Here is a 27,718-nt window from a genome sequence, read left to right as displayed (position 1 = left end):
TCTACATGCCAATAGCAAACAATCTGAAGGAGAAATAAAAACAGTAATATCATTTACAATAGCCACAAATAAAATTAAATACCTAGGAATTTCCTTAACTAAAGATGTAAAATGTCTCTAGGATGGGTGTGGTGGCTAACGCCTGTAATCCCAGCACTTTGGGAGGCCGAGGCAGGTGGATCATAAGGTCAGGAGATCGAGACCATCCTGGCTAACACAGTGAAATCCTGTCTCTACTAAAAATACAAAAAAGTAGCTGGGCATGGTGGTGGGCACCTGTAGTCCCAGCTACTTGGGAGGGAGGCTGAGGCAGGAGAATGGCGCAAACCCGGGAGACAGAGCTTGCAGTGAGCCAAGATCGCGCCACTGCACTCCAGCCTGGGTGACAGAGCGAGACTCCATCTCAAAAAAACAAATAAATAAATAAGTAAAAAAGATGTAAAATGTCTCTATAATGAAAATGATAAAGCATTTTTGAAAGAAATTGAAGATGACATCAAAAAATGGAAAGATATTCAATGTTCATGGGTTGGGGAAATAAATATCTTTTAAATGTCCATACTACCCAAAGCAAACTACAGATTCCACGCAACCCCTATCAAAATACCAAGGGCCTTTCTAAAATAAAATTAAATTTAACTCAAAAAAGAAACTGCAACGGTTACAGTGTGAAAAAATGTCTAACATACTACTTGGTCTATTTCAAAACAAATAACTTGACAGGAGAGAGAAAGAGATGGGTTGATTTATTCAAACTATAAAGAAAAGTTGAGAGTTCAGAGAGTTATTTGCTCTTTATCTCCAGATGAAAAACTACAGATTTATGTCATATTAGATGCAGTTATTCTTCTGAAATATCTGTGATGACTCAATTTTTGTGAGGAGAGATGTATTTTCAGTGCACAGGGATGCTATGGAAATGGCTCTAGTAAAGGTAATAAACATTCCAATTTTATATCTGTTAGCTATTTTCATATATAAATCCACAGTTTAAATATCAGCTTTTAATAAAAACCTAATTTTGTCCATAATTGTATCCTGTTCCTCCCTCCATACACAGGAAACTTCAAAATAAATAAATGATGAAGTTCATAATGGTCATGCCACCCTCCAGTTTCACCTGTCTGAATCTCTGGAAGGTCCCAGTGCTTGATTAGCATAGTACATATTATGTCAAATTTTAATACAATAACTTCCCATCACAGACACTATGGTGGTGCAGTACCTTGCCAAACAATATTGACTTGTTTGATTTTTATTATCCTCATAAATATTTTTAACATTAGAAATAAAAACTCTCTACAGATGTTTATTTGACAATAATGTTCCAAGTGTTGTGATAAATAATATGAGTAAAGAGCTTACCACAGAACCACTTAGTAAATATTCAATATTTTTGTGATTATGATTTTTTATTTTTGCTAATAATAAACTAGAAAAACCTCTGCAATAAAGGACTTAAATTCTTATGGGAGAGAGAAACAAGTAGAAACAAATGTGAAAACCATATGACAAACACTTTAATAAGCTTACATAAAGTATGTTACAAGACAAGGAAGATGTATTCCATCTAGTCTGGGGGAGATTGTGGGAAGGTTTCCTAGAAGAGCTGACATCTATAATGAGACTTGAATTGTGAGGATAAAGAGACACTGAAAAGAGATTCCAGACAAAGCAAAAAGTACTATAAAATTTAAATGCAGAAAGAAGCAGACAGAGTCACCAGTAAGGGCCTCCTTGCACTCCAAAGCCAAGTTGCCTCCACCACTGGAGTGAATACCCGCATGAAGGCAGGAATCCCAGCACCCACTAGCACCCTAATGCAGCTGATGTGCATGCACCCCATCGTGCTGCTGCTGGCACGTATAAATTAGGAAGGATCCTGTTGCCACTGCACTATGAAAGGCTTTGGCCGACACTACTCATCAGAGTGTAGTGACCAGCAGTCTGGGAGCACCTCACCCTCCACCCCCACCCAGTGCAGTCCATTCCTAAACTCGAGGAGCCAGAGAACAAAGTCAGGGCCTGACACAAATTCCCCAGAGTTAGAGCACGCAGTCTAGGAGTAGAGAGCTGAGCGCTGGCCTTCTAAAATCCTCCAGAAATGAAGCCAGTCAGCTGAATCCACCTTACACCACAATCAAACCCCCAAGGTCATAAAATAAGATAAAAGAAAAAAGAAAAAACACCCAAAGGTGAGCAACTCTGAAGGCTGAAGAAACATCAGCCCACAAAAATTTGAAAGAACCAGTTCAAGAACTCTGACAACTCAAAAAGCCAGAGTGCCTTCTTTCCCCAAACTACTGCATCACTTCTCAAGGATTCTGAACCAGGCTGAGTTGGCGGAAATGACAGAAATAGAATTCAGATGGATAGGAATAAGGACCATGGAGATGCAGGAGTATGTTGAAACACAATCCAAGGAAACTAGCACTCATAATAAAATAATACAGGAGCTGACTGACAAAATAGCCAGTATACAAAAGAATGTAATCGACGTCATAGAGCTTAAAAACATACTACAAAAATTTCATAATGCAGTCACAAGTATTAATAGCAGAATAGACAATGCTGTAAAGAAAATCTCAGAGCTTGAAGACTGGCTTTCTGAACTAAGACAGTCAGACTTGGGAGGCCAAAGCAGGCAGATCACAAGGTCAGGAGATCGAGACCATCCTGGCTAATGTGGTGAAACCCCATCTCTACTAAAAATACAACAAAATTAGCTGGGCGTGGTGGTGGGCGCCTGTAGTCCCAGCTACTCAGGAGTCTGAGGCAAGAGAATGGTGTGAACCCAGGAGGCAGAGCTTGCAGTGAGCCGAGATCATGCCACTGCATTCCAGCCTGGGCGACAGAGCGAGACTCCAAAAAAAAAAAAAAAAAAAAAGACAGACAAGAATAGAGAAACACATATTTAAAGGAAGGAACAAAACATCCAAGAAATATGAGATTATATAAAAAGACCAAATCTATGATTCATTGGTATCCCTGAAAGAGACAGGGAGAATGTAAACAACTTGGAAAACATATTTCAGGGTATCATCTATGAGAACTTCTCCAACCTAGCTAGAGAGGCCAACATTCAAATTTAGGAAATGCAGAGAACTTCAGTAAGGTACTTCACAAGAAGATAATCCACAAAACACATAATTATCAGATTCTCCAAGGTCAAAATGAAAGAAAAATTGTTAAAGGCAGCTAGTGAGAAAGGTCAGGTCACCTACAAAGGGAAGCCCATTACACTAACAACAGACATCTCAGCAGAAACCCCACAAACCAGAAAAGATTGGGCGCCAATATTCAATATTCATAAAGAGAAGAAATTCTAACCCAGGATTTCATATCTGGCCAAATTAACTTTATAAGCAAAGGAGAAATAAGATCCTATTCAGACAAGAAAATGTTGGAATTTGTTACCACCAGACCTGCCTTACAAGAGCTCCTGAAAGCAGCACTAAATATAGAAAGAAAAGACCTTTACCAGTCATTACAAAAGCACATGTAAGTACACAGACCAGTGACACTATAAAGCAACCACACAAACAAGTCTGCATAATAACCAGCTAACATCATGACAGGATCAAAGCCACACATATCAATACTAACCTTGAATGTAAGAGGGCTATACACCCCAATTAAAAGGCACAGAGTGGCAAGCTGGATAAAGGACCAAGACCCATTGGTATACTGTCATCAAGAGACTCATCTCATATGCAATGACACCCATAGTCTCAAAAATACATGGATGGAGAAAAATCTACCAAGCAAATGGAAAACAAAAATAAAAGTAGGGGTTGCAATCTACATCTCAGACAAAACCAAAGCAAATCAAAAGAGACAAGGAAGGGCATTACATAATGGTAAAGGGTTCAATTAAACAAGAATGCCTAACTATCCTAAATTAATATACACCCAACACAGGAGCACCTAGATTAATAAAGCAAGTTCTTAGAGACCTTCAAAAAGACAAACTCCCACACAATAATAGTGGGAGATGTTAACAACTTACTAATAGTATTAAACAGATCATCAAGACAGAAGATTAACAAAGATATTCAGGACCGGAACTCAGCACTGGATCAAATGAACCTGACAGACATCTACAGAACTATCCACCCAAAAGCAACAGGGTATACATTCTTCTAATTGCCACATGACACATACTCTAAAATCGATCACATAATTGGACACAAAACACGCTTCAGCAAGTGCAAAATAGCTGAAATCATAACAACCACTTCTCGGACCACAGAGTAATAAAATTAGAAATCAAGACTAAAAAATTCACTCAAAACCATATAATTACATGGAAATTGAATAACCTGATCCTGAATAACTTTTGGGTGAATAATGAAATTAAGGCAGAAATCAAGAAGTCCTTTGAAACTAATGAGAAAAAAGATACAACATACCAGAATCTCTGGGAAACATCTAAGGCAATGTTAAAAAGAAAATTTATAGCACTAAATGCCCACATGAAAAGTTAGAAACATCTCGATTTAACCACCTAACATGACAATTAAAACTACTAGGGAGTCAAGAGCAAACAAACCCCAAAACTATCAGAAGACAAGAAATAACCAAAATCAGAACTGAACTGAAGGAAGGAGATTGAGGCACGAAAAACCATTCAAAAGATGAACAAATCCAGGAGTTGAGTTTGTGAAAAAACAATGAAATAGACCATTAGCTAGAATAATAAAGAAGACAAGAGAGAAGATCTGAATAAACACAATTAGAAATTACAAAGAGTACCAGTCACCCCATAGAAATACAAATAATTATCAGAGAATATTATGAACATCTCTAAGCACATAAACTAGAAAATCTAGAATACATGGATAAATTCCTGGACACAGACACCCTCCAAAGACTGAGCTAGGAAGAAACTGAATCCCTGAGCAAACCAATAATGAGCTCCAAAACTGAATCAGAAATAAATAACCTACTAGCCACAAAAAGCCCAGGACCAAATGGATTCACAGCCAAATTCTACCAGATGTACGAATAAGAGCTGGTATCATTTCTACTGAACTTATTCCCCAAAATTGAGAAGGAAGCCCTCCTCCCTAACTCATTCTGAGTCCAGCATCATCCTGATACCAAGCCTGGCAAAAACACAGCAACAAAAAAAAAAAATGAAATCTTCAGGCCAATATCCTTGATAAACATCGATGCAAGAATCCTCAACAAAATACTGGCAAACTGAATTCAGCAGCATGTCAAAAAGCTAATCTACCATGATCGAGTAGTCTTTATCCCTGTAACATAAGGTTAATTCAATATATGCAAATAAAAATATGTGATTCATCACATAAACAGAACTAAATAGAAAAAGTACATGATTATCTTAATAGATGCAGAAATGGCTTTCAATAAAACTCAACATGACTTCATGTCAAAAACTCTCGATAAACTGGATATCGAAGGAACATACCTCAAAATAGTAAGAGCTCTCTATATTAAACCCAAAGCCAATATCATACTGAATGGGCGAAGGTGGAAGCATTCCTTTTGAAAACCAGCACAGATCAAGTATGCCCTCTCACTAGTCCTATTCAACATAGTATTGGAAGTCCTAGCCAGAGCAATTGGGCAAGAGAAAGAAATAAAGGATATCCAAATAGGAGGAAAGGAAGTCAAATCTTTCCTGTTTCCAGACAACACGATTCTATATGTAAAAAACTCCTTAGTCTCAACCCAAAAACTCCTTATGCTGATAAACAACTTCAGCAAAGTCTCAAGACACAAAAGGAACATACAGAAAAATCACTAACATTTCTAAACACCAACAACAGTCAAGCAAGAGCCAAATCAGGAATGTAATCACATTCACAATTGTCACAAAAAGTATAAAACACCTAGGAATAACAAGGAAGGTGAAAGATCTTTACAAGGAGAATTACAAAACACTGCTCAAAGAAATCAGAGATGACACCAACAGATGGAAGAATCATTCCATGCTCATGGATAGGAAGACTCAATATTGTTAAAATGACCATATGACCCAAAGCAATTTATACATTCAATGCTATTTCTATAAAACTACCAATGGCATTCTTCACAGAACTAGAAATAACTATTTTAAAATTCATATGGAACCAAAAAAGGGCCCAAATTGCCAAGCAATCCTAAACAAAAAGAACAAAGCCGGAGGCTTCACTGTATCCAACTTCAAACTATACAAAGGGGCTACAGTAACAAAAAGGGGATGACTGGTACAAAAACAGATATATAAACCAATGGAACAGAATAGAGGTCAGACATAAGGTCGCACATCTACAACTATCTGATCTTTGACAAAATTGACAAAAACAAACAATGGGGAAAGGACTCCCCATTCAATAAATACTGACAGAATAACTGGCTAACCATATGCAGAAGATTGAAACTGGACCCCTTCCTTACACTATATACAAAAATTAATCCAAATTGTATTAAAAAGTTAAATGTAAAACCCAAAAGTATAAAAACCCTGGAGGACAACTTTGGCACTACCATTCTTCATGTAGAAATGAGAAAAAATTTCATGACAAAGACACCAAAAGCAATTGCAACCAAAGAAAAAATTGACAAATGGGATCTGTTTAAGCTAATAAGCTTTTGCACAGCAAAAGAAACTACCAACAGAGTAAACGGACAACGTACAGAATGGGAGAAAAGTTTTGCAATCTATGCACCTGAGAAAGGTCTAATATAAGGAATATAATAAGGTCATCTATAAGGAACTTATTACAAGCCAAAAAGAAACAACCCATTAAAAAGTAGGCAAAGGACATGAACAGACACTTTTCAAAAGACATACATGCAGCCTAGAAGCATATGAATAAAAGCTTAACATCACTCATCATTAGAGAAATGCAAATAAAGACCACAGTGCAATACCATCTCACACCAGTCAGAATGGCTCTTATTTTTTTTTTTTTTTTTTTTTTTTTTTTTTTTTTTTTTTTTATTTTTTTTTTCTTTTATTATTATTTATTATTATTAAACTTTAGGTTTTATGGTACATGTGCGCAATGTGCAGGTAAGTTACATATGTATACATGTGCCATGCTGGTGCGCTGCACCCACCAACTCGTCATCTAGCATTAGGTATATCTCCCAGTGCTATCCCTCCCCCCTCCCCCCACCCCACAACAGTCCCCAGAGTGTGATGTTCCCCTTCCTGTGTCCATGTGTTCTCATTGTTCAATTCCCACCTATGAGTGAGAATATGCGGTGTTTGGTTTTTTGTTCTTGCGATAGTTTACTGAGAATGATGATTTCCAATTTCATCCATGTCCCTACAAAGGACGTGAACTCATCATTTTTTATGGCTGCATAGTATTCCATGGTGTATATGTGCCACATTTTCTTAATCCAGTCTATCATTGTTGGACATTTGGGTTGGTTCCAAGTCTTTGCTATTGTGAATAATGCCGCAATAAACATACGTGTGCATGTGTCTTTATAGCAGCATGATTCATAGTCCTTTGGGTATATACCCAGTAATGGGATGGCTGGGTCGAATGGAATTTCTAGTTCTAGATCCCTGAGGAATCGCCACACTGACTTCCACAAGGGTTGAATTAGTTTACAGTCCCACCAACAGTGTAAAAGTGTTCCTATTTCTCCACATCCTCTCCAGCACCTGTTGTTTCCTGACTTTTTAATGATTGCCATTCTAACTGGTGTGAGATGGTATCTCATTGTGGTTTTGATTTGCATTTCTCTGATGGCCAGTGATGGTGAGCATTTTTTCATGTGTTTTTTGGCTGCATAAATGTCTTCTTTTGAGAAGTGTCTGTTCATGTCCTTCGCCCACTTTTTGATGGGGTTGTTTGTTTTTTTCTTGTAAATTTGTTGGAGTTCATTGTAGATTCTGGATATTAGCCCTTTGTCAGATGAGTAGGTTGCGAAAATTTTCTCCCATTTTGTAGGTTGCCTGTTAAAAAGTCAAAAAGTAGGCTGGGCGCGGTGGCTCAGGCCTGCAATCCCAGCACTTTGGGAGGCCGGTATGTGTGGATCACGAGGTCAGGAGATCGAGACCATTCTGGCCAACATGGTAAAACCCTGTCTCTACTAAAAATACAAAAATTAGCTGGGCGTGGTAGCGTGTGCCTGTAATCCCAGCTACTCAGGAGGCTGAGGCAGGAGAATCGCTTGAACCCGGGAGGTGGAAGTTGCAGTAAGCCAAGATTGCGCCACTGCACTCCAGCCTGGCGACAGAGCTAGACTCCATCTCAAAAAAAATAAAAAATAAAAAAATAAAGTCGAAAAGTAACAGGGGCTGGCGAGGTTGCAGAGAAAAAGGTACACTTATAAACTGTCGCTGGGAGCGTAAATTAGTTCAACCATTGTGGAAGACAGTGTGGCGATTCCCCAAAGACCTAAAAATGGAAATACCATTCAACCCAGCAATCTCATTATTGGGTATATACCCAAGGAATATAATTTGTTCTATCATAAAGACACATGCAGGTATATATTCACTGCAGCACTGTTCACAATAGCAATGACATGCAATCAACCTACATGCCCATCAACGGTAGACTGCATAAACAAAACATGGTACATACACACCATGGAATAATATGCAGCCAGAAGAAAGAATGAGATCATGTCCTTTGCCGGAACATGGATGGAACTAGAGGCCATCAACCTTAGCAAACTAATGAAGGAACAAATATGGCATGTTGTCACTTTAAAGTGGGAGCTAAATGATGAGAACACATGGACACATAGAGGGGAACAGCAGACACTGGGGCCTACATGAGGGTGGAGGATGGGAGGAGGGAGAGTATCAGAAGAAATAACTAATAGGTACTCGGCTTAATACCTGGATGATGAAATAATCTATACAACAAACCCCCATGACATGAGTTTACCTATATAACAAACCTGAACATGTACCCATGAACTTAAAATAAAAGTAAAAAAAAAAAAAAGGAAGCAGCAGCCAATCAATAGTTTACAGCACTGAAGTATAATGTGCCAAAGTGAATGTAAAGAGTTATGGTTATAAGGTATGGTAGATATTGAAGTGAATAAAATACCATTAAAGGATTTCAGGCAGGAGTCTGATGCTAAAATTTGTGTTTTATGAAGAGCCAAGTATGGCTGTGTGAGCAACAGATGGGCAAATGGCAGGACTGGATGTGGCAAATATGAGAGGGTGACATTGATGGAAATGATAAATTACAAGAGTGACAGGGGAGCTAGAAAAAAGTAGGTAGATTCAGAAGATAATTTGTGGATAGAATCAAAATAAATTGTTGGTTGGTGATTAATTAGATGTAAGAAGGAGGGATGCCTAGATTTTTGACCAGTGAAATTTGAGGTACTTACGGGACATTTTAATGAAGGTGTTCATAAGGAGTAAGATATACAGAACTGGAGGTGAGGAGGTAGGTCTGAGATAGATTTGGATCTGGGAGGCATTGGAAGAGTAACTTAAAACCAAAAGAGGATATAGATGGCCAAAATGTGGAGGTTTGGAGCAAAGACAGAAGAAGGAAAACATCAATGTGATGAAGGAGACCTTGAACAGAGAATGCTAAGGAGGGTCTTGAGAGCCACAAAGAAAGCCAAAATGCTTTAGCTAGCATACAAGGGCAAGACAGGAAATCTGAGGAAAAATGGTGTCTATATATCAGAGGGTACAGGAAATGCCTCCCTTTGAATCTGAACAACTCTAATGCTCAAAAAGCTTGTAATTTTTAAGCAGAAGCCACAGTGAGCAGTATCTTCTGGAAACACTCAGTTAAAATTCAAGTGTTTATTCTCTGAATGGTCAAGGGAAAAATAAATAAATAGAGATTGAAGGAGAGGTGTAAGGCACGTAAAGGAAGATATTGAAAAGAAAAGAGACATAAGAAAAAGGTAATATAGAAATAAGAATCTTAGGTAAATAGCAAGATTGAGGAAAGTAATTTGGGAAGAAGAAAGAATGTTATATATGGTAATAAATGAAGGAAAATAGTTAACAGAGGAGAAGAGAGAATGTATAAGATGAGAAGAACAAAGCCAAGACAAGAGTGCACATCAGCACATCAACACAAAATAAGTCTGTATAGAATACTGTTTATAGGTTAATTATATCCTCAAGGGAAAAAGTATAATATTTGATACAATAATAAGCTGTTGGCTTGTCTCTGTTCCTGTCAGATGTTCAGCTTTTCAACTAGTTTTAAATACTTGAACATCTTTTCAACTTCTTTTGGCTTTATCTATATAACCATCCATTTAGCCACTGATTTATTTAAGAGATATTTATTCAGCACCTTCAACGTGCTCACACAGGATTTAAAGCTTGGTACGGAGCTTACAGATATTTGCTATATTAATATTTTAGAAAACATGAGTTGTATCTAACATTACAGACTTGAAATTTAGATCAATGATTACCTAAAACACACAAATAATTTTACATAAATTGCAATGTACTGAAGTTTATGAATTTTCTGAAGGACTTTTATACTGTACAGGTCATCAGAGCAATGGATTCATATTTATTAGACATATTGCTTAATGAGTCTAACAATGGAATTGTTATTTTTTGCTTTAAAAAATGTATTCCTAAATTATTTTTAAATAGACAGTTTTTTAAAGCATTTTTAGGTTTGCAGCAAAATGAATCAGAAGTTACAAAGAGTTACCACACACACACACTCCTCCCCCACTATCAACCTTTTGCACCGTAGTGGTGCATTTATTACAACTGGTGAACCTACATTAACAAATCATTATCACCCAAAGTTCACAGTTTACATCAGGGCCCACTCTTAATATTATACATTCTACAGGTTTTAACAAGTGTATAATGACATGTATTCACAATTATAGTATCAAACAGACTAGTTTCACTACCTTAAACGTCCTGTGTACTCTACCTATTCATCACTCCTTCCCCACTAACCCCCAGTATCCACTGATCTTTTTCCTGTCTCTATGGTTTTACATTTTCCAGAAAGTCACATAGTTGAAACTGCACAGTATGTAGCCTTTTCAAATTGGCTCCATTTACCTAGTAACGCATCTATAAGTTTACTCCATGTCTTTTCACGCCTTGATAGCTCACTTCATTTTACTGCTGAATAATACATTGTTTTTGATGGAGGGAGTTTATCTCTTTTGTGCCTTCTGCCACGTGAGGACACAGTGTTCCTCTCATTTGGAGTGTGCATCGTCTAGGCACCATCTTGGAAACAGACAGCAGCCCTTATCAGACATAGAACCTGCCAGTACCTTAATCTTGGACTTCTCAGCCTTTAGATCTGTGAAAGATAAATTTCTGATCTTTATAAATTACCCAGTCTATGGTATTCTGTTATACCAGGACAAAGCTAAGACAGTATGTGTCTGTTATTTTGTTAGGCACAGTTCTAGGCTCTGGGAATAAATGAGACAAGATTGTTCCTTGGCTAATTAAGAAGGTCACATTCCTAATTAGCCAAAGAACAATCTTGTCTAATTTATTCAGAAGGTCATATTCTACTGGAAGAGACAGACGATAAACAAATACATTTATGTTTACAATTACATTTATATTTAAAAAGTGCTGTTGAGAATAAAAATAGAGCAGGAAAGAGTAGGACTGAAGGATATCCTGTTTTACAGAAGATATTGATAAACCTTCTCAGATAAGGTGACATTTAATCAACGACTTGAATGAAATGAGAAAGGGAACCATGAAGATACCTGGTAAAATAATAGTCTAGTCAAAGGGAACAGGAAGCACAAAGGCTTTGTAAAGGCATTGGACTCAGTGTGCTAAAAAACAGCAAAGAGGTAAATGTCTATATTATTTGGAAAAAATGCAGCAAAATCTTTGAAATTAACTGGCATAGGCCACTGTGTTGGTAAAATTAGAACCATAATACTTTTATAACAAATTAACATATTAATTTTTAATACGTGCACATATTTTATGACACCGTGGTCAAAGTGTTACTCTACAATAATCAAACTAATTTTTATGTGTTTTTGTGTAGTTCACCTTAGCATGATTTATTTGTACTTTGTTTTGTATTTTAATGGGGCAAATACGTTTTTATAAGATATAAATTTTGATATTTTCAGCATGTCAATTAGAAGGTAGTAAAGTATTCTATGTTTGCTGTTCTCAAATACCAACATATCAATATATCTTTTTCAATCTTGGTATTTTCTTGAATGTTTTCTAAAATAACACCTTCAATTTAAGGGCAATCATAATTCGAAGTCTCATTTTTAAACTGGACTCTTAATCTTCTCCTTACTTGTAAAGTTTGAATTAAATTCTGTATACTGGATATTAAAAAGTTATTTCACGTTAAAAAACAGTCTACTCTGCACACAACAGGTTTGTATGTACTTGGAAGAAAGGAGTTGAATTGAAGCTAAAGGAACAATGACCGTGCACACTGTCCTTAATACTATCTGTGAACACCAACATGTCTCAGCACCACACTATAATTTACAAGAGGCTTATGACTCAGTTAAAAAAAAGCTGCATTTTAAGGACAGTTCTGTTAGAATGTAAATTCATCTAAAACACAAGGATGTGAAATGACTTTCTTATTTCATTGTGAAATACCTAATATGACCTACCCTCTAAAGAATTCATGAAACATTATTACTCTTAGTGATTTCCAACGTGATCCTCATATGACATGTGAGATTTTTTCTAGGAGATTTTACTTGATCTCAACTAGTTATATACTAAGTTTCAGCAGTGTCATCTATATATTTAATACTCTATACAGTTGAAAATGTCAGCAATGATTAATGCTTTCATTTCTAGAGTTCCTCCACATGCTTTTAAAATCAGTTTTTCTTCAAAATAAGTTAAAGAAGCACCTTTTATTTTTCCATTTTATATGTGAGGAAACATATCTTGAAGATGTTAAGGAGGCATCATTTTTGTAGAACAGAAAGTAAATGTTGGAGAGGGGTCTAGAATCCATGGATTCTGAGTGGATTGTGTATCCATGGCTCCTTCTCCATCATCACACTACAATTTGCAATAACTTGTTTAAAGAAAAATATTACTTCTCACCTTTGTGACAGTTTTTCCATATCACATGTCGAGTATTCTCATAATTTATGTTCATCCAACTAAGCAAAATTCTTTCAGAATCAGAATATATGTTGCTGGATGCAAAACAAGGATTGACTTTTGGTGTATTTTGCACACATATGGGGGGCATATTATTGCTGCAGTATGGTACTACACGGGATAGAACCAAAACCTGAAATTGGGAGAGATAACTTTTATTAGATGCAAATGGAAAAATAGCAAATTAATATTTGAAGAGAAAATTTTAAAAAACATGACAGGAGATAAAAGAGGGCACTAGTATTTTCTGGTTAAATGGATTCAATCAGAAGTAAAAGAGGAGAACAGATGTGTCCCAATAATGCTCATTTTAAATTGACAACTTTTTGCTTCTGTGGTATTTAGTCTTTAAGGAACTACACTGTATAATTTACAAGAGGCTTATTGTACATTTAAAACATAACTGCATTTAAGAACATTTCTGTTAGGATGTAAATTCATTTAAAACACAAGGATGTAAGATGCCTTTCTTAGTTCCTTACCAGCTCATGCAGCTTAGAAAAATAAGCCAAAGTAAAAGTAAATAAGTTACCAAGTCAAAAATTATTTTCTTATATTTATTTAAGAGGTCTGTTTTAAGATGATAAACGTGTACAAAATTTGTAATTTGACATATTGTTACCCTATAACTTAAAGTGTGGTATATTCACATATCACCATTCACTACATGTACACCACATGTTTTATTAGGTAGCAATGCAACTGGATTTAAAAATAATTTTAGCAATATTAAGATGAAGTAAAGAACTCTGTGTCTGTCAGTAAAGCACTATAGTACAGAGCTACTCAAAGTAACACTCTACTAACCATTGTCTACAAGTTCTAGATGAGATGAACAGTTTGTGATCTGCCACCTCACTATATACATCTCAAGAGTTTCTGAATGGAGCATTGGTTCACATTAGAGTACACAGTGTAAGCTCAGCTCCTTGATTTATCCCAAACCTTTAATAGACGGTTTTCCAATGGTATGGGTATGAATACAACAATTTGAGTCATATGTGCTATAAAGATACTCTTGATACCCTGCTCATATCTCCTTAGTTCCACCTTTACATTCTGAAGCTTGCTTATTGTGAAAACCTGTAAGTCTCTGCTTGAGGGATGTTTTGTTTTTTTGGTTTTTTTTTTTTTTCTGGCATATGAGAGCACACTCAGCTCACAGAGGGCAAGGTAGGAGCGCCAGAAGATAATGACCCCAGCAACAGCCCCTTACCAAAGACGGTCAGGGAATTGGTAGTTAATTACTCCAGATTCCTCACCAGTCAGTTGAGACACGTTCTAAAATGTATCCTATTGGTCCCCAGTGGCACTGAGCTTCAGTTGCCCACAGTGAAACCTGACTGAAACCACAACTGTTACTGACTTCATTATACTATCTGCTTTAATTCCCTACTCTACTACTGATGCTTCTTGGGAGCACTTCTGAAATAAACGATTTGCACTCAAATACTTGTCTCAGCATCTGCTTTCAGGGGAATCTAACCTAAGACAAGTACTCTTACAGTCAAGTACATGTTAATAGTAACTGAAAAAGTGCTCTTTTTCTAAGTAGTGCATATTTATGCCATGCAGTGTTTCAAATAACTACAGTATACAAATTGTTAAAATACCTACGAGCATCCAAAACTGTTCTTTTGTTTGCCACTATGAGAAGTACTTTAAAATTTGATTTTAAAAAAATCCATTTCTGAATGTTAGCTATTTATCTAGCATATGTGAACTGCATCATTTTAGCATTTTGTATAGACGTTTAATGGAACTGCCTTCTTTCATTCTGGCAGTTTTGTGGTCTAGAAGTCCTACATTTCAAACCTCACGTATTATAAAAAGGCAATTTAAAGCCTTTGAAAAGGACCCCTATCAATTTCTGTTTTTTATTTCTGGGAAATACCAAATGATAAATTACTTGAGTACAGCTGATGAGATATATGTTTGGGACTAATGACCTGAACTGGCTCAGGATTCATCTGTCATCTATCACTTCTACTCTGCAAATAAGACAAGATCTGCAAGTGACCCTTGACTAAGAATACAGATTTAATGATGGACCCATATGGAGCATGGTGGTAATCTTTAGTATTGGAAGAGCCATTACACTAAGTGCTTAATTCTACAGCAGTGTTTCTGAAATTATCGGTGGTAAAAAAAACTTATGAATTTTCTCTTTACCACAGAATGATAGTTTTGTAAAATACTCTGAAAATGAATTGCTAGAAAAATAAAATGAAGAATTAAAATGTACGCAAAGTCCAAGACTCCATCACTTGCAAATCCAAATACACCTGGGGCAATAAGTGTTACTATTTATCCGTTAACATGCAAACCACACCAAGCATGAGTTGAAGGAATGGAGTAAGAATTACAGAGGCAAGAATGTGCTGTGAGCCATGCCAGCTAAGATGAATTTTGGGTAAATCATATTTCGTGATCCATACTCAGGAAATTATTTCATGCCCTCAGAAAACATTGTTTCGAATTATCTTTCATTTTTGTTAAAGATTTGATTCAAGCAATGTAATAGCACCCTTTAAAGTCAATACATTGGCCACAAAATAGAACACAGTCCTGGGCTATCCCACTATGTCACTATAGGACATTTAAAAGACTTCAGAACAACAATGGCAAAACTACTACTAATAGTATACATTTACATATATTAAGCGCTATCTCACCCCTATCATGTGCACTTTCAGGTTCACATGAACTTTGCTATTATATTTGGCTTATTGTTTATTAATGACAACTTTTTAAATTATGTGTTCTTTTAACCCATTGGCTTAGAAAACATAATTTTCATTTTTACTTGTCCATAAAAATCTCTGGATTTTTGAGACTAATGAGATATTTGGATTTCTTCTGAAGAATCACCTTGACTAGGCTTATGTTGACACAAAGAAAAGAATCAATTGTCAGTTTATGTATGATCTTTCCTTTAGATTTAGAGATGCCTGATGGTTTAACGCTTATTTGGAGTCTCTTTAAACCCCCTTAACTAAAGAAATGTATAGCAATACATTTATAAGACATCCAAGTTACTTGAGAATCCAAATGAGGACAGTGTACCAGATCAAGCACTCATACCTCAGTGTCAGTGTTTTGTATTGAGTAATGAGAAATTGCTCATTACTCTGAGGGTGCTGCATGACTAGAAAACTGGAAAGATTTCTCAGACTTGAAGGCTTTCCTGTATTGAAATGGTCCTTGCCCACCATATTCCACTTCTTGTAACCATTTCTGACGTGAGTGTGAAGTGAGTGGGACACAGGAAGCTATGCTTTGAGTCACAGCTCTTGGCTTTGCTGTTGGTGTGCATTCTGTGTTATACCTATCTTTTGTACTTCCTTAAAACTAAGTTAACATGTTGTTGTGTAAAATCTACTGTATTTCACAGTTTTGATCATCAAACCAAACCCAAGACCATGCTTCTGGTGAAGCAGAGTAGGCCCTATATGACTAACAGTGCAAAGGATCATATTTCCAGCATTAACAACCAGTCACCAATGAAATGAATTTTCGCACAAGAATTCTCTTCTTACATTCAGCAAGAAAGATAGTTCAGGTTGATGGTGAAAAAGAGGAGCACAGGAGGAGCAAGTCAGGAATCATGCAGAAGAAGGAACTCTCCAGAGGGTGATCTGGGTGGCTGACTCCAAAGGAGACTTCAGACTGCCAGGGGGCAACAGGAGGGCCCTGGACTCCTGGGCCCCAGCAGAGAACAACAAGGAAGAAATAAGCATTATCTGCATCAAATTGTTGCGTATGGTCAAATTCATGTGATCTTGAAAGAAAGAATGTGTGCCTGTGAGACTCAGTTTCTTCATTGCTAAATTGAGGGTTTCAGTTGTGAGGATTTAATATTAAAAAATTTATTGACAGAGTCTTACACATACTACTCACTATTCAGCTCTTAATTTTGCCCTTTCCTTCGAGTCGCTAATTCCTGATTCTATTCAATTCCTCCCTTGTTCTCTCAGTCCTACAGCTCACCTCTCTGGGGTTGCAAAGTGTGAAGACAGAACAAAAGGCTCCATTGGTCCTAGTGGACAAGACCTATAGTGCTATATTTGAAAACCTAGGGAATTATTCAAGGACTGAAACCAGGACTTGTTTATGCAATAAAGGTATAGAGTATAGAGGTATAATTTATGCTATGTTAATCTACCCACACATGCAATTTGGCAGGAAGTAAGTTTGAGAATCTCATAAAAACCTTTTGCCTATAGTTGTATGAATCTTAGTGAATACAGTTTTATAGCAAGAGACTACTGTGTATTAGACGTGAAAACAATAATTTTCACCAGTACTCATTCTTTAATTCTCCCTTTTAGTACTAGAATATTCCTGTAGCTACTCATTCTAGAGACTGTATTTCTCAACTTTTTTTGCAGTTAGATGTGACTGTATGACTGAATTCTGCCTAACGAAATCTGAAATGAAAAAGACATATTTTTCAGGTCACATCCTTAAAAGGTAACTCCTTGCTTCCAGTACTCCTTTACCTGCTCTTCCTTCTTCAGAGAAATCAGACCCATACATGAAAGCCTAGTACTGAAGAGGAAAGAGATACTCTAGAAGCTTTGACCCTCTCACATCTCAGCAGTTCCAAGAGAAAGCAATAAAAAAAAAAATCTCTCATTTAAGGCACTGTGTTTTTGAATCTTTCATAGCAGCATTGTCTATACTTTAATTAATACATGATTTATATTAATCAACAGAGAAGCAGCGAACAATAATGGAAATGTTACCTTGTATATCTGTAGAAATACATCCGTCCATGCCCGTTTACTCCAGGCTTCAAATTTAGACATTTCTATAACAATAGAACATTTTTTCTTAGGTGTACAGGAACTCACAGGCATCGTATTAGTGGAAGACTTTAAGAAATAAAATAGTACAACATTAATTAAAATTTAAGGCAAATTTAGCATATGAGTTTTTTTTTTTTTTCAAAACATGTGGATGCCTTTTCTATACTTTAATCAAGAGCTCTAATTTGCAATGTGCCAATAATAGAAGATATCAACACAGGTAACTTTATGGAGCACACAGTCTCATTTAGATCGTACATTTATTCATTCAATGCACCTACTAGATCACTCTGTAGAATAAGCGGCCGAACAAGATATGAAGTTCTTCTGATTGCTGAGCCAAGAAAGAATCACACCCTTTGGATAAGGCCACAGGACCTCAGCATAGTGCCAAAGAACAGGCAGGCACCTGGTTCTCTACTCATGTCACATGGCAAGCATAGCGAGAATCCTACAACCTAGTTGCCTCAAAGCCTGCAGACTCCTCAAAGACCACTCCACTCTCAATAGGTTACCACAAAGTAAACTATATATTATGACAAAACTATACATTTCTTGCTTCATTTCTATTTTCCCCTGAAAATGAAGAAGAAAAGTGGCACACGGTGGTGCAAAAAAGCCAGTATTTTATTTGGAAAATATATATTCTAAAAGTTTAAGAATAAAATTTACATAACCCCACCTTAGTCTTCATTTATAAATTCTCCAAAGTAGTAATTATTTATATATTTAAGAAAGCCATGTAATCATTTTTGCATAGGAACTCCATAGAGATTTTTAGACAAATGTACAAAAACATATGGGTTATCCAAAAATTATGATCCTAATAATATTTTGTACATAAAACTCGAGGACTCTGAAATAGAATATTCTAACATAGGCCAAATACCAGTACATACAATAATAACTGTGTGGTTTGTTCCAAGAAATTATATTTTCTTACCATAATTTCAATCCACCTCTTATAATCTTCTGGTTCAAGCAAAAATTCTGGCAGGACATGTGAAATACATCCTCCTTGAGCACTAAAATTAAAAAAGAAAAACTCAAGTTATAATACAATATACATGTTCTATATATGATTTGCATTGACCATTAATTAAATATTTCAAGTCACATTTGTACATATGCTAGATTTTATTTTTCAAATTTAAAAGTTATATAATTATCCAGAGGTGGCAGTGGCCACTGGGTGAAGCTTCTCTGCCTTTGGAAAGGGGAGGGAAGAGTGAGAAGAAAGTGTCCTATGGTTTGAGTGCCAGCTCAGCCACAGTACAATATAACACCAGGTGGAATTCTAGTTTTTTAACTCTAGTCTGTTGCTCTGAACAGCACCTCTGGACCCACCTGGGGTCTGGGGGAACTCTAAGCCTTAAAGGAAAGATATAGGCCTGGCTGGCTTTGCCACCTGCTAATTGTAACTCTTCAATGCCCAAATACAGATACACATTTCCAAGAATCAAGATGATACAGGAAAACATGAGCTCACCAAATAAACTAAATAAGGCACCAAGGACCATTCCTGGAAAAACAGAGATATGTGACCTTTCAGAGAGAGAATTCAAAATAGCTGTGTTGAGGAAACTCAAAGAAATTCAACCTAACGTGGAGAAGGAATTCAGAATTCTATCAGATAAGTTTAACAAACAGATTAAAATAATTTTAAAAAATCAAGTAGGAATTCTGGAGTTGAAAAATGCAATTGGCATACTAAAGAATGGATCAGTCTTTTAATAGCAGAATTTATTAAGCAGAAGAAAAAGTGAGCTTGAAGGCAGGCTATTTAAAAATAGATAGAGGACACAAAAAAAGAAAGAATAAAAACAATGAAGCATACCTACATGATCTAGAGGATGGCCCCAAAAGGGCAAACCTAAGACTTACTGGCCTTACAGAGGAGGTAGAGAAAGAGCCAGGGTCAAAGAGTTTATTCAAAAGATAATAGCAGAGAACTTCCCAAACCTAGAGAAATATATCAATATCCCAAATCAATATCCAAATATCCAATATCCAAATGAATTTTAGAACACCAAACAGAGTTAATCCACAGAAGACTACCTCAAGGCATTTAATAATAAAACTCCCAAAGCAGGCTACCTCCACACATTAAATAACCAATCTCCCAAAGATCAAAAATTTTAAGAAATGATCCTAAAGGCAGCAAGAGAAAAGAAATAAATAACATATAATGGACCTCCAATATGTCTGGCAGTAGACTTTTTAGTGGAAACGTTACAGGCCAGGAGAGAGTGGTATGACATATTTAAAGTGCTGAAGAAAAAAACAAAACAAAAAACACTTTTACACTAAAATAGAATATCTAGTAAAATTATCCTTCAAATATGAAAAAGTAATAAAGACTTTACTAGACCCCTAACAGTAGTTGAGAGATTTCATCAACACAAGACATGCCAACAGGAATACTTCAAACAGAAGGAAAAGGACAATAACAAACCATAAGTAATTATCTGAAGGCACAAAACTCAAAGGCAATAGTAAGTACACAAAAAAAACCCACAGATTATTACAACACTGTAACTGTGGTGTGTAAACTACTCTTATCTTAAATAGAAAGACTAAGTAATCAACCAATTAAAAATAATAACTACAAAGCCATAGAGTACAATATGATATCAATAGAAACAACAAAAATTAAAAAGCGAGGGGTTGAAGTTAAGGTGTAGAGTCTTTATTAGTTTTCTTTTCACTTGTTTCTTTTTTGTTTGTTTGTTTATGCAAACTGTGTTAAGTTGTTATCAGCTTAAAATAAGGGTTATAAGATACTATTTGCAAGCCTCATGGTAACTACAAACCCCAAAACATATGACAGATACACAAAAAATAAAAAGCAAGAAGCAAAATCACATTACCAGAGAAAATCATCTCATTAAAGTTAAACAGGAAGAAAAGAAAGAGAAGAAAATGAGAAAAGAAATTTTAAAAAGGCAGAAGTAAATCCTTACTTATCAATAATAGTATTGAATGTAAATGGACTAAAGTATTAAATCAAAATGTATAGAATGGTTGAATGGATGAAAAAAGATCCCATGATCTGTTGCCACAAGAAACACACTTCACCTATAAAGATGCACATAGACTGAATATACACGGATGGAAAAAGATATCCCATGCTAATGGAAATTTAAAAAAAAAGCAGGAGTAGCTATACTTGTATCAAAAAAAAGTAGATTTCAATACGAAAACTATAAGAAGAGACAAAGAAGGTCATTATATAATGATAAAAGGGTCAATCAAGCAAGAGGATATAACAATTGTAAATATATTTGCACTAAACACGGTTACACCCAGATATATAAAGCAAATTTTAGAAGTAAAGAGTGAGATAGGCCAATAGATAATAATAGCTAGAGAGTTCAACCCCACTTTCAGCATTTGACAGATATTCCAGACAGAAAATGAAGACACATCAGACTTCATCTGCACTATAGACCTAATGGATCTAATAGATATTTCCAAAAGTTTTCATCTAACGGCTATGGAACACCTATTGTTTTCCTCAGCACATGGATCATTCTGAAGGACAGACCACATGTTAGGTCACAAAACAAGTCTTAAAACATTCAAAATTTAAAATTATATCAAGCATCTTCTGACTACAATGGGATAAAACAAGAAATTAATAAGAAGAGGTATTTGGAAACTATACAAATATGTGAAAACTTAAAAATGTGCCCCTGAATGACCAGTGCTTCAATGAATAAATTAAGGAAATTGAAAAAATTCTTGAGATAAATGATATTGGAAACACAACATATCAAAACCTATCAAATATACCAAAAGCAGTACTAAGAGGGAAGTTTATAGCTGTAAGTAGATACTTCAAAAAGCAGAAAATCTTCACACTAACAACCGAATGTTCCATTTTAAGGAAAGAGAAAAGCAAGAGCAAGCGAAATCCCAAAGTAATCGAAGAAAAGAAATTATCAACATCAGAGCAGAAATACATGAAATTGAAATAAATAAATCAATAAAACAAAGGTTGCTTTTTTGACAAGATAAAGTTGACAAACCTTTAGCCAGACTAAGATAAAAAGAAAGAAGATACAATAAATAAAATCAGAGGTGATAAAGAAGGCATTACAACTGATACTGCAGAAATTCAAATGATCACAAGTAGCTACGATGACCAATAAACTGGAAAATCTAGAAGAAATGGACAAAGTCCTAGACACATGCAACTGACCAAGACTGTAACAGGAAGAAATCCAAAACCTGAACAGACCAATAACAAATAACAAGATCACAACCATAAGAAAGAGTCACCCAATAAAGAAAAGCCCAGGACCAAATGGCTTTACTGCTGAATTCTACCAAATATTTAAAGAAGAACTAATACCATCCCTACTCAAACTATTTTATAAAATAGAGGAAGAGGGAATGCTTCCAAAATCATTATACAAGGCCACTATTACCCTAATGCCAAAAGCAAAGAAATATAAAAAAGGAATGCTACAGTCCAATATCCCTGATGAATATTGATGCAGAAAACCTCAACAAAATATTAGCAAACCAAATTCAGCAATACAGTAAAAAGATCATTAATCATGACCAGGTGAGATTTATCCCTGTGAGTCAAGAATGGTTTAATGTATGCAATGTATGTAATACAATCAATCAAGTAGAACACATCATCAACAGAATAAAGGACAAAAATCATATGATAATTTCAACCAATAGTGAAAAAGTATTTGATAAAATTTAACATCACTTTAAGATAAAATACTCTCAAAAAACTGGATGTGGAAGGAATATACCTCAAAAGAATAAAATCCATATATGACAGACCCACAGCTAGTATCATACTGAATGGGGAAAAACTAAAAGCCTTTCCTGTAAAATCTGCAACACAACAAGGATGCCCACTTTCATCACTGTCATTGAACATAGTACAGGAAGTCCCAGCTAGAGCAATTAGACAAGATAAAAAATAATGAGCATACAAATTAGAATAAAAAAGTCAAATCATCCGTGTTTGCAAATGATATGATCTTATATTTAGAAAAACCTAAAGACTCCACCAAAAAACCTATTAGAAATAATGAACAAATTCAGTAAAGTTGCAGGGTACAAAATCAACATACAAAATTCAATAGCATTTCTATATGCCAACAGTGAAAAAACTGAAACAAGAAATTTTAAAACAGGTGTCCCATTTACAATAGCCACAAATAAAATTAAGTACCAAGGAATTAACTTAACCAAAGAAGTAAAAGATCTCTATAAAGAAAACCATAAATCACTGATCAAATATGTTGAAGAGGACACCAAAAAATGGAGAGCTATTCCATGTTCATGAATTGGAATTATCATTATTATTAAGATGTCTATGCTACCCAAAGCAATTTACAGATTCAATGCAATTTCTGTCAAAATACAAATGACATTCCACACAGAAAGAGAAACAAAATCCTTACATTTATATGGAACCACAAAAGACCCAGAAGAGTCAAAGCTATCTTAAGCAAAAAGAACAAAACTGAAGGAATCACTTTACCTGATTTCAAATTATACTACAGAGCCATAGTAACCAAAACAGCATGTTACTGGTCTAAAAACATACACATTGACCAATGGAACAGAATACAGAAACCAAAATCAAATGCACAGGCCTACAATGAACTCATTTTCGACAAAGGTGCCAGGAACACAAAGTGGTGAAAAGACAGTATTGTCAATAAATGGTACTGGAAAAACTGCATATCCATATGCAGAAGAATGAAACTAGACATCTGTCTCCCACCATACACAAAAATAAAATCAAAATATAATAAAGGCTTAAAGCTATATCCTCAAACTATGAAACTACTACAAGAAAACTTCAAAGAAACTCTGAACGATACAGGTCTGGGCAAAAATTCCTTGAGTAATATCCCTCAAGAACAGGCAATTAAAGCATAAATGAATACATGGCTTCTGTATAGCAAAGGAAACAATCAACAAAGAAAATAGACAAATCCTATAATGGGACAAAATATTTGCATACTACCCATCAGTCAAGGGTTAATAACCAGAATATATAAGGCGCTCAAACAACTCTGTAGAAAAATATCTAAGAATCCAATTTTAAAATAGGCACAATATTTGTTTCTTTTTAAAATTTTTATATTTATTTTGTTTCTTTTTTTACCTTCAATCAACTAACACCATTTTTTGTTTTTTCATTTTTGTATTTTTCTATTTCTCATTTCATTTTTTAATGGGCAAAATATTTGAAAAGGCATTTATCAAAAGAAAACATACAAATGGCAAATGGCCACATGAAAATGTACTTAACATCATTGATCATCAGATAAATGCAAATCAAAAGTATAAAGAGATATCATCTCATCCCAGTTAAAATGACATTTATCCAAAAGACAGGCAGTAACAAATGCTGCTGAGGATATAGAGAAAAGGGAGCCTTTGTACACTGTGGTGGTAATGTAAATTAGTACAACCATTCCAGAGAAAAGTTTGGAGTTTCCTCAGAAAACTAAAAACAGAGCTACCTCAAAATCCAGCAATCTCCTTGCTGGATATATAGCCAAAAGAAAGGAAATCGAGCCAAGATGGCCGAATAGGAACAGCTCCGGTCTACAGCTCCCAGCGCGAGCGAAGCAGAAGACGGGTGATTTCTGCATTTCCATCTGAGGTACCGGGTTCATCTCACTAGGGAGTGCCAGACAGTGGGCGCAGGTCAGTGGGTGAGTGCACCCTGTGCCAGCCGAAGCAGGGGCGAGGCATTGCCTCACTCGGGAAGCGCAAGGGGTCAGGGAGTTCCCTTTCCTAGTCAAAGAAAGGGGTGACAGATGGCACCTGGAAAATCGGGCCACTCCCACCCGAATACTGTGCTTTTCCGACGGGCTTAGGAAAACGGTGCCCGACGAGAGTATAGCCCGCACCTGGCTCAGAGGGTCCTACGCCCACGGAGTCTCGCTGATTGCTAGCACAGCAGTCTGAGATCAAACAGCAAGTCGGCAGCGAGGCTGGGGGAGGGGCGCCCGCCATTGCCCAGGCTCACTTAGGTAAACAAAGCAGCCTGGAAGCTTGAACTGGGTGGAGCCCACCACAGCTCAAGGAGGCCTGCCTGCCTCTGTAGGCTCCACCTCTGGGGGCAGAGCACAGACAAACAAAAAGACAGCAGTAACCTCTGCAGACTTAAATGTCCCTGTCTGACAGCTTTGAGGAGAGCAGTGGTTCTCCCAGCACGCAACTGGAGATCTGAGAACAGGCAGACTGCCTCCTCAAGTGGGTCCCTGACCCCTGAGCCCCGAGCAGCCTAACTGGGAGGCACCCCCCAGCAGGGGCAGACTGACACCTCACACGGCCAGCCAGGTACTCCAACAGACCTGCAGCTGAGGGTCCTGTCTGTTAGAAGGAAAACTAACAGAAAGGACATCCACAACAAAAACCCATCTGTACATCACCATCATCAAAGACCAAAAGTAGATAAAACCACAAAGATAGGAAAAAACCAGAGCAGAAAAACTGGAAACTCTAAAAAGCAGAGTACCTCTCCTCCTCCAAAGGAACGCAGTTCCTCACCAGCAACGGAACAAAGCTGGACGGAGAATGACTTTGACGAGCTGAGAGAAGAAGGCTTCAGATGATCAAATTACTCCGAGCTATGGGAGGATATTCAAACCAAAGGCAAAGAAGTTGAAAACTTTGAAAAAAATTTAGAAGAATGTATAACTAGAATAACCAATACAGAGAAGTGCTTAAAGGAGCTGATGGAGCTGAAAACCAAGGCTCGAGAACTACGTGAAGAATGCAGAAGCCTCAGGAGCCGATGCGATCAAATGGAAGAAAGGGTATCAGCCCTGGAAGATGAAATGAATGAAATGAAGCGAGAAGGGAAGTTTAGAGAAAAAGGAATAAAAAGAAACGAGCAAAGCCTCCAAGAAATGTGGGACTATGTGAAAAGACCAAATCTACGTCTGATTGGTGTACCTGAAAGTGACGGGGAGAATGGAAACAAGTTGGAAAACACTCTGCAGGATATTATCCAGGAGAACTTCCCCAATCTAGCAAGGCAGGCCAACATTCACATTCAGGAAATACAGAGAACACCACAAAGATACTCCTCGAGAAGAGCAACTCCAAGACACATAATTGTCAGATTCACCAAAGTTGAAATGAAGGAAAAAATGTTAAGGGCAGCCAGAGAGAAAGGTCGGGTTACCCACAAAGGGAAGCCCATCAGACTAACAGCGGATCTCTCGGCAGAAACCCTACAAGCCAGAAGAGAGTGGGGGCCAATATTCAACATTCTTAAAGAAAAGAATTTTCAACCCAGAATTGCATATCCAGCCAAACGAAGCTTCATAAGTGAAGGAGAAATAAAATACTTTACAGACAAGCAAATGCTGAGAGATTTTGTCACCACCAGGCCTGCCCTAAAAGAGCTCCTGAAGGAAGCACTAAACATGGAAAGGCACAACCGGTACCAGCCACTGCAAAATCATACCGAAATGTAAAGACCATCGAGACTAGGAAGAGACTGCATCAACTAACGAGCAAAATAACCAGCTAACATCATAATGACAGGATCAAATTCACACATAACAATATTAACTTTAAATGTAAATGGACTAAATGCTCCAATACAAAGACATAGACTGGCAAATTGGATAAAGACTCAAGACCCATCAGTGTGCTGTATTCAGGAAACCCATCTCACGTGCAGAGACACACATAGGCTCAAAATAAAAGGATGGAGGAAGATCTACCAAGCAAATGGAAAACAAAAAAAGGCAGGGGTTGCAATCCTAGTCTCTGATAAAACAGACTTTAAACCACCAAAGATCAAAAGAGACAAAGAAGGCCATTACATAATGGTAAAGGGATTAATTCAACAAGAAGAGCTAACTATCCTAAATATATATGCACCCCATACAGGAGCACCCAGATTCATAAAGCAAGTCCTGAGTGACCTACAAAGAGACTTAGACTCCCACACATTAATAATGGGAGACTTCAACACCCCACTGTCAACATTAGACAGATCAACGAGACAGAAAGTCAACAAGGATACCCAGGAATTGAACTCAGCTCTGCACCAAGCGGACCTAATAGACATCTACAGAACTCTACACCCCAAATCAACAGAATATACATTTTTTTCAGCACCACACCACACCTATTCCAAAATTGACCATATACTTGGAAGTAAAGCTCTCCTCAATAAATGTAAAAGAATAGAAATTATAACAAACTATCTCTCAGATCACAGTGCAATCAAGCTAGAACTCAGGATTAAGAATCTCACTCAAAACCGCTCAACTACGTGGAAACTGAACAACCTGCTCCTGAATGACTACTGGGTACATAACGAAATGAAGGCAGAAATAAAGATGTTCTTTGAAACCAACGAGAACCAAGACACAACATACCAGAATCTCTGGGATGCATTCAAAGCAGTGTGTAGAGGGAAATTTATAGCACTAAATGCCCACAAGAGAAAGCAGGAAAGATCCAAAATTGACACCCTAACATCACAATTAAAAGAACTAGAAAAGCAAGAGCAAACACATTCAAAAGCTAGCAGAAGGCAAGAAATAACTAAAATCAGAGCAGAACTGAAGGAAATAGAGACACAAAAAACCCTTCAAAAAATCAATGAATCCATGAGCTGGTTTTTTGAAAGGATCAACAAAATTGATAGACCGCTAGCAAGATTAATAAAGAAAAAAAGAGAGAAGAATCAAATAGATGCAATAAAAAATGATAAAGGGGATATCACCACCGATCCCACAGAAATACAAACTACCATCAGAGAATATTACAAACACCTCTACGCAAATAAACTAGAAAATCTAGAAGA

The 27,718-nt window shown here is 36.6% G+C and overlaps 1 protein-coding gene across 1 annotated transcript in view; it reads right to left on the bottom strand.

Moving 5' to 3' along the window:
* The window catches only part of CFAP47 (cilia and flagella associated protein 47), a 458,984-nt gene that overhangs the window by 253,071 nt on the left and 178,195 nt on the right, over nucleotides 1-27,718 (bottom strand). The window contains exons 31-33 of the mRNA XM_054473062.2: nucleotides 18,836-18,917; nucleotides 17,830-17,958; nucleotides 13,022-13,214 (exon numbers count right to left, since the gene is read on the bottom strand). Of these exons, the coding sequence (XP_054329037.1) occupies nucleotides 13,022-13,214; nucleotides 17,830-17,958; nucleotides 18,836-18,917 (404 nt within the window). The remainder of the gene's footprint in view (nucleotides 1-13,021; nucleotides 13,215-17,829; nucleotides 17,959-18,835; nucleotides 18,918-27,718) is intronic.

Source organism: Pongo pygmaeus, chromosome X, assembly GCF_028885625.2.
Source record: "Pongo pygmaeus isolate AG05252 chromosome X, NHGRI_mPonPyg2-v2.0_pri, whole genome shotgun sequence".
NCBI lineage: Eukaryota > Metazoa > Chordata > Mammalia > Primates > Hominidae > Pongo > Pongo pygmaeus.
This window is presented reverse-complemented; position numbering and strand designations above follow the sequence as displayed.